The sequence below is a fragment of the Sardina pilchardus genome, chromosome 19 (assembly GCF_963854185.1).
Source record: "Sardina pilchardus chromosome 19, fSarPil1.1, whole genome shotgun sequence".
NCBI classification, from domain to species: domain Eukaryota; kingdom Metazoa; phylum Chordata; class Actinopteri; order Clupeiformes; family Clupeidae; genus Sardina; species Sardina pilchardus.
Window position 1 is genome coordinate 5,201,443 of NC_085012.1, and position 8,927 is coordinate 5,210,369.

Sequence of the window (8,927 nt, forward strand, 5' to 3'; positions counted from 1 at the left end):
CATTCCATTTCGTCAGAACGGGGACGTAGGATGACGCGTCATCCCGCACAATGTGACTCTTTGTGTATTTATGACCACGTCATGTGTGTTTATGAGGGTCCAGAACACTATGGGATCTCAGAGAAGGTCACTGTTTAGCCCCTCTTTTGTCTTCACACTGAGACAACATGTCTACTGTACTGTGTACGAGACAGAAAAGTGACTGAACTTAATATGTTGTTACCTCTGCCAAGGAGGTTATGTTTCCATCGGGGGTTTTGTTTGTTTGTCTGTTTTTTAGCTAGATAATTTAAAAAGTGCGATGAATTTTTTTTAGGAAAGGTTTGAAATGACCCAAGGGAAGCAACATTTTCTGGATCACTGTCTGGATCTAAGAGGCGCTTGGCGGACGTCTGCTCTCTCGGAGTGCTTTTCTAGTTTCATTCTCTTCTCTTCCTTGGGTTTCTTTTCACTTTAAAGTGACTCAACCTACTCTTTTGAGAATTTGCTCATCTCTCTAACTGGTTATAACAGGTTTATAACATAATGTGGCGTCTACTAAATAAAATGACTGTGCTGGTCCCACCACTGAGACCCGACTCATTTGCGAGCAGCGTTTCTGCAGCGTTCCTGCAGCGTTTCTGCAGCGTTTCAGAGCCACTGCTAGCTCACCTGACATGCACTTGACTGGAGTGTGACAACCAATTTCACACCAAAGCCGCAGCTACTGGTACACAAAGCCAAACGTGTTGTCAGATGATGTATTGCCTGTTGTTGGAGCACTGCAGAGGAGAAAGCGAGCGAGCGAGAGAGAGAGAGAGAGAGAGAGAGAGAGAGAGAGAGAGAGAGAGAGAGAGAGAGAGAGACAGAGAGAGAGAGAGAGAGAGACAGACGGAGAGAGAGAGAGAGACAGAGAGAGAGAGAGAGAGACAGACGGAGAGAGAGAGAGAGAGACAGACCGACAGAGGAAAAGAGGAGAGCGTGCAGTTCAAACAGTCTCAGTCTCCAGCAGCTTGCGGAAGACTATTGCATCAGCACACTGGGCTACAGGGGCTCTGAGATGATGCTGAAACACACACGAGAGAGAGGGAGAGGGAGGAGAGGGAGAGAGAGGGGGAGAGAGAGAGAGAGAGAGAGAGAGAGAGACTTTTTTTGACTTTTAAAACCCCTTTTATTGAATCATTCCATGGATCCAAAACACCTTAAAACCTACAAAAGCAGTCACCCAAACCCAACCCCCCCCCCCCCCCCCCCCCACCACCACCACCACAGCAGCATAACCCCTTATATTACCACATGAATGCCAGGGTCCCATCCGCAAGGGAGATCAGACCCTTGTCAATGCACCATTTCTGTGAGAAAAGCATCATATTGTCTGAAACTTTAAAGAAAGCATATTCAACCTTAACCCTTGATTCCACCAAAGCTTTAAACATGTCCACAAGGTTAACAATCTGCCCTTCTTCCTCCAGCCGATTTCCTTTCCATATGGCCAGTTTTGCTTGGCCAAGCAAGAAGTTTGTGAAGGTGTACAGTTCCTTTTTGTTTTTTTTGTAATGCACCCCAAAGATAAACAGTTCTTTCGAAAAAGTGAGCCCCAACCTTTGGCACACTCCTCCCAACAGCTGAAACAGGGGCAACAATTTCGAACAATCACAAAAAACATGGAACACTGAGTCAGGTACATTGCAGACACTACATAAGGGTGAGAGATCCTGTCTTAACTTGACAACAAAGACCTTTGTGGCCATGACACAATGAAGTACTCGCCACTGAAGGTCCCCAGACCTTTTTGGTATGGGGGGCTTGTACAGTACCCTCCATGATGGCAAACGATCCTCATTTGCCCCAACATGACCCCTCCATTTTGTGTCCACCCTTCCCTTGAGTACATTTGCATGAACAGATTTCACAATGGCATTATACAAAACTTTTCTGTCCACTGATGTAAAATGTAGCTCAAGCATCCCCTTAAAAGAAAGCAGTGATCCCGTAGAGACAAACCCAGGGCTCTTGGGGCTGATGCGAAGGTCCGGAAAAGGAACCTCAAAAGGCCCCTCGTCAAGAACATAATTGATGAAACCCAACAGACAGTCAGGAAGACCTGCCTTTAGGCTTCTCAATATGCCCTCTATCACCCTCTCTGACCTACAGCCCAAAGAGGCCACCAGGTCACGGACAGTGCGCCAGCGTTTATCAGGGAGGTCCAGCAGATGGCCAAGTGTTGTTATTTTTGCCCCAACAAAAAGAGGTACAATGTTACTTGAAACATCACATTCCGCTTTCCAATAAGGATTACGGAACAAAGGTTCATTGAGACCATAATGCTCCGAACGAGACACTGTGAAGTGTCCCCAGGCGTCAAACACTGAGCTATAGAAGCTCGTCGGCTCTGTCTGAGCAGTGACAGTGTGTGGCACCAGGAACAGCTGTCGATCCCACTGCATTTCTGTCCTGGCCCTCAGCAATGCCAGCCCAAACTCCACCCATGGTAAATCAGTCCCATATAGAAGTTTTTGGGCGGACTGCAATCTCATGGCTTTAACCTTACTGGCCAAGTGAATCAACCCCTGGCCCCCTTCAGCCAGAGGTAGATAGAGGACTCCAGGAGGAAGCCAATGGTTCCCACCCCAGAAGAAGTTCACAAAGCTCCTTTGTAAGGAGGCAACAAGCTCAGTGGGAGGATTTAAAACAGTCAATCTGTGCCACAGCATAGACGCAGCCAAATTGTTGACCACTAGCACTCGTCCTCTAAAGGACAGTTGTGGTCGAATCCACTCCCACCTCTGCAATCTTCCCATCACCTTCTCAGCCACTCCTTCCCAGTTCTTCTGGATATACCGCTCCGTGCCGAAGAAAATGCCCAGGATCTTGAGCCCATCCCTGCCCCACTGACAGTGCATTGGCAAACGTGGCACAGCCACCCCCTGCCACTGTCCTACCAGCAGGGACAGGCTTTTCTCCCAGTTCACTCGAGCAGAGGAGCCCCTCTGAAACAAGTCCAGACAGGCCAACACACTCCTTATGTCTTCCTGTGAGCGTATTACAAGAGTTATGTCATCCGCATAAGCAAGGAGCTGTGCTGTTGCCATCCTGTTTGTAGAACCCTGAATAGAGAGCCCCGGAAGACTCTTCCTCAACTTTATCAACAGAGGTTCTATGGCTATACTGTACAGTAGGCCCGACAGGCTACAACCCTGTCTGATGCCTCTACTTACAGAAAAAGGCCTTGTGAGAGTGCCATTGATCTTTAACATACTGTACACGTCCGTGTACAGAAGCCTGACACATGATATGAAGAACGGGCCAAACCCAAAAGCCTCCAGTGCTCTGAAAATATAGTCATGGTCTACTCGGTCGAACGCCTTTTCTTGGTCCAAGGAAAGGAACCCCACATTCAGGTTCCCCACTTTAATAAAGTCGAGCATATCCCTCATAAGAAAAAGAGTGTCAAAAATCGAACGCCCCGGGATGCAGTAAGACTGGTCTGGGTGAATGACCTTGCCCAACACCACCTTGAGACGGTTAGTCATTGCCTTAGAGAAGATCTTAGTATCTGTCCCAAGAAGCGACACTGGCCGCCAGTTCTTAAGGTGTGCTAGGTCACCTTTCTTAGGCAACAGTGTAATCACCGCTCTCCTAAAGCTTACAGGTAGAGTCTTCCTGGCCATGGACTCCAGGAGAACCACGTGGAGATCAGGCCCAAGAAGAGCCCAAAAAGCCTTATAGAACTCCGCTGTGAGCCCATCTAGCCCAGGTGTCTTCCCTGTGGACTGTCCCATGACCGCATCAGTCAGTTCACTCAGTGTCAATGGCTGTTCCAGTCCTGCCTGCTGCTCCTCTGACAATCGTGGGACCTCTCCTAAGAGCTGGTCCTTCGCGTCCAGGTCGCAAGGCTCTGCAGTAAAAAGTTCTTGATAGAAGGATGAAGCATAGGCAAGGATCTCCCTTGCATCAGTAGTAGGTCTACCCCCTGGTAATGTTAGGTTCGTGATCAGCTTCTTCTCGGATCTCCTTTTCTCCAGCCCAAAGAAAAAAGAGGTGGGTAGGTCCATGTCATTCAGCTGTGCAAACCGAGCTCGAACCAGGGAGAGAGAGAGAGAGAGAGGGAGGGAGGGAGGGAGGGAGGGAGAGAGGGGGAGAAAGAGAGAGACAGAGGGAGAGAGGGGGAGAGGGAGAAGGAACAGGAGAAAGAGAGAAAGAGAGAGGGAGAGAGAGAGAGAGGGAGGGAGGGGGAGAGGGAGAGGGAAAAGGAGAAAGAGAGAAGGAGAGAGAAAGAAGGAGAGAAAGAGAGAGAGATGTTTTCGGTGCACCTACACACCATTCATCCTTCCTCTCTTCCTTTACCTCTGCGTTCTCCCTCTCTCTCTCTCTCTCCCTCTCCCCTCCCTCCCTCTCTCCCTCTCTCCCTCTCTATCCCCCTCTCCAGTGTCTGGTCCACTCACGCTGGGTTTGATCTGCTCTGCTTCTGCTTCTGCCTCCTCACAGCGTGTTCCGGAACATCCTCAGGGCGTAGGAAGCTCAGCTCTGCTCTCTCTCTCTTTTCTTCTCTCTCTCTCTCTCTCCTCCTTTCTCTTTCTCTCCTCCTTTCTCTCTCTCTTTACTTCTTTCTCTCTCCTCATCCCTTCTCTCTGTCTCTCTCCCTCTCTCAACCCTTCTCTCTCTCTGCGCTCTGTCTCTGCATACTCTCTCTGTCCTCTTTTCTCCCTCTCTCTTCACCTCTCTCTCTCTCTCTGCTCTCCCTCTCTCTCTCCTCCTTTCCCTCCCTCTCTCCCTCCCTCCCCTCCCTGTTCTGTTCTGTGGCTGTAGGGAGGTGCAGTGGTGGTGGTGGAGGTGCTAATGTAATTCCAACATGTGGGATGTTTTGGGGTCCTGTGCTGGCTGTGCCTCTGGCCCCAGTGCTGTGTGTGTGTTTGGTGTGCTGTGTACTGTGTGTGTGTGTGTGTGTGTGTGTGTGTGTGTGTGTGTGTGTGCTGTGTGTGTGTGTGTGTGTGTGTGTGTGTGTGTGTGTGTGTGTGTGCCCTGTGGGTTCTACTGGGCTCTGTGTGCCCTGGCACTGGTGCCAAGCCAGATAAACCAACACCAACCAGCACACCGCCAGATGCTGCGCCTATTAGCAACACACACACACACACACACACACACACACACACACACACACACACACACACACACACATATGCATATGCATATGCATAGCATCTACACATTCACGTAAACAAATCAGCTGCAATTATTCCTTAATTCACTAGCTTACAAAGCCAATTGTGTGGACGTACACACACACGCACACACACATACACATACTGTACACATACACAGGCACACAGGTTGGGATCAAAACCTCTGGGGCACAACATAAAAGACACCACCCTACACACACACACACACACACACACACACACACACACACATACACACACACACACACACACACACACACACACACACACACACCTCCTAATAACTTGCATTAGCCTGCATTTCCTTAACTAGAATCCCGGTCAAGCCCTACAGCAGCCTGGCGGCCATGTGTGTGTGTGTGTAGCGCTCTAAAAGGCTGAGTCGGAGCTTTAACACCTCGCCGTATCGTTGCATCAGACCTGAACACACACACTGTCTCCCCACCACGCCAGAACAGAACACACACTGGAACAGGAACGGTCCTTTGTGAGGGAAATCCCCCGCTCTTCACCGTAGTGTACGGCGAGGGGAAACACACGTCTGGTTTGGAAGAGCTCACACACGCTACACCAACTGGGTTATCCACTTGATAACTGTACTGCATGAAGTACACACACGTTGTTGTTTTCATATATCACATATGCTACACCAACTGTGTTATTCACCTGATAACTGTACTGCGTGAAGTACTGTACACACACACACGTTGTTGTTTTCATATATCACGTATGCTACACCAACTGTGTTATTCACCTGATTACTGTACTGAGTGAGGTGCATACACACGCGTTGTTGTTTTCATATATCACGTATGCTACACGTGAAGTACACACACACACACGTTGTTGTTTTCATATATCACGTATGCTACACCAACTGTGTTATTCACCTGATAACTGCACTGCGTGAAGTACACACACACACACACACACACACACACACACGTTGTTGTTTTCATGTAGCCATGACGGCACCCCATGTGAAAGCCATGCTAACGAGACTTGGATGGAGACAAGGAGCCTTTAGACGAGACTTGAGACACAGAAGTGCCAGAAGCAGCCATGTCTGGAGAGACGCAGGAGAGAGAGAGAAAGAGTGAGTGATTGAGAGGAAGAGAGGGAGTGAGAGAGAGGCGGAGAGAGAGAGAAAGAATGAGTGATTGACAGGAATAGAGCGAGTGAGAGAGAGGCGGAGAGAGAGAAAGAGTGAGTGATTGAGAGGAAGAGAGGGAGTGAGAGAGAGGTGGAGAGAGAGAGAAAGAAAGTGATTGAGAGGAAGAGAGGGAGTGAGAGAGAGGTGGAGAGAGAGAGAGAAAGAGTGATTGAGAGGAAGAGAGGGAGTGAGAGAGAGGTGGAGAGAGAGAGTGTGTAAATGTGACAGTTGTGGGCTGGATAAAGGCTTGTTGTAAGGGCTGTTTACAGAGGCTCAGATGGAGGAGCTGGAGGAGACTGAGGAGAGGCTTAAGTGTGTGTAGGAGGAGAGGGGACTAAGGAGGCTTTGGCAGTGCTGCTTCATCCTCTCCTCCCTCTCTCTCTCTCCCTCTCTGTCTATCTCTCTCTATCTCTCGCTCTCTCTCTCATACACTCTCTCTCTCCCTCCTTCCCAAAAGAAGGGGTCTCTTTTTTATACATTCAGACAGTCGCTCCTGTTTCACTCTCAGTGGATACAACAGACGTAGACTGTGTGTGTGTGTGTGTGTGTGTGTATGTGAAGACCATTGAAGTGTTTGGGTTTGTGTGTGTGTGTGTGTGTGTGTGTGTGTGTGTGTGTGTGTGTGTGTGTGTGAAAAGACCATTGAAGTGTTTGGTCTTGTGTGTGTGTCTGTGTGTGTGTGTGTGCTGCACTCCTGCTGAGTCTCTGGTGAATGGTCTTGTGGGAGTGACACTTACACTTGCTGGAGCGTCTTTTCTGTGAAAGCCCATGGTCTAGGGATGTCTGTGTGTGTGTAACTGTGTGTGTGTGTGTGTGTGTGTGTGTGTGTGTGTGTGTGTGTATGCGTGGGTATAAACCTCCTTCTCTGGCATGAAACTTGAATCCTCCTGTGTTGAGCTGGTGTAAACCCATTGCCGGCCCAGATGGTGCAGATGTATTAAACAGTGTGTGTGTGTGTGTGTGTGTGTGTGTGTGTGTGTGTGTTTGTATTTGTGTTTGTGTGTGTGTGTGTGTGTGTGTGTGTGTGTGTGTGTGTGGGTGTGTGGGCTCGATTGATTGCTATCCAAAATGTGGAAATGATCTCAATACACAAAAGCATTACAACCTCCAAATGAATAGATTTGGTCTTTGTGTCTGTTTAGAAATGATTTTTTTGCACCAATCTAACATTGTGCTCTCTCTCCCTCCCCCTCCTTCTCCCTCTCTCCCTATCCTTCTCTCCCTCTCTCTCCCTCTCCCTCCCTCTCCTTCTCTCTCTCTCTCTCTCCCTCTCTCTCTGTGTGTAGGATGCGTTTGTGGAGTTGTACGAGCATCCTCGTGACGCGGTGCCTCCATCTTGGCCGTACCTGAAGACGGTGTTGGGAATGGCAGCCCTGGGCGCGGCCGGTGTCACCATCGGAGCCCTCTTCACCCAGAAGTGATGATGGACAAGGGAGGAGGAGGAGGAGGAGGAGGAGGAGGAGGAGGAGAAGGAGGGGGGCGAGGGCTTGACTCTTCATCTTCTGTGTTTCATCCTTGACTTCACTCTTCTTTCGTGACCTCTTCAAAGGCCAGCTCAGTTCTTCAAAAAGTTCTCCACGGCTTGGGGACTTTCCCCTCGGCAGAGTAGAGAGCCACTGAGCGGCGTCTCCCAAACAAGCTTCGTGTTGTCATGACACCGTGGCCGTCTTCGGCGTGTGTGTCTGTCTGTCTGTCTGTCCCACGTTCTGTCTCACGAACACGCGCATTCCCTGAAATGGGATGCTAAAGAAAAGCTAAGCTGAGGTTAGCGGCTGTGCTAAAGCACAAGGGAAACAAACACATTGATGCACAACCGCATTTGTGTGTGTGTGTGTGTGTGTGTGTGTGTGTGTGTGTGTGTGTGTGTGTGTGTGTGTGTGTGTGTGTGTGTGTGTGTGTGTGCTGAATTAAGATGTGAGCAGTCACATATGACACGGCCTATGACTCTTTCCTACAAAACAATGCAGGACAAAACAACAAAACAGCACTCACAAGTGGACAATGATTAACTTTGACCTGTTGTGGAATATATGGTGCGGAGTGCAGTTTAAAGGACCTTTTTTGAACTGAAATGAACCCAAGACTGAAGTCATGCTCGACACGTATAGACAGCATTTTTTTTTTTACATGGCAATTTTCCAATGCTTTTTTTTTTAAAAAGCTCCTTTTTACAAAGCATGAATCTGTGATAACGGTGTTACACATGGCAAAAAAAAAAAATCACATGAAAAGAAGAAAACTAAGAAAAATATATGAAAAGTAGAGAAAAGATAAAGTTGGAAAATGTCCGGCGTGAATGTATATAGCTCTTTTTCTCTGTACATGCATGTTTAATGCAATATGTCATTTCTGCATGCTGCTCCTGAAAAAACAATGTATCTTCTCTCTTTTTCTTTCTCAATTTCTCTTTTTTCTTCATTGCTCCTTGATGTCTTTGTTTTCTCTTTGCAAAGAAGTTGTTGTGAAGAGAGGGGAGACAGAGTATCTCTTTTGTATCCGGGTCAGATGTTGAGCGTCTTTCATTAAAACTTACAGCCGTTTTCTTCCCTTTTCTATGTACTGTATGTATGTACATATGTGTGTTCATGTGTGTGTGTGTACAGTATGTATAC

The 8,927-nt window shown here is 48.3% G+C and overlaps 1 protein-coding gene across 1 annotated transcript in view; it reads left to right on the plus strand.

The window, feature by feature from the left end:
* bcl2a (BCL2 apoptosis regulator a) overlaps positions 1-7,736 on the plus strand; it is a 72,539-nt gene extending 64,803 nt beyond the window's left edge. Inside the window, exon 2 of the mRNA XM_062521436.1 lies at positions 7,602-7,736. Coding sequence (XP_062377420.1) covers positions 7,602-7,736 — 135 coding nt within the window. The remainder of the gene's footprint in view (positions 1-7,601) is intronic.
* Positions 7,737-8,927: the final 1,191 nt, after the last annotated feature.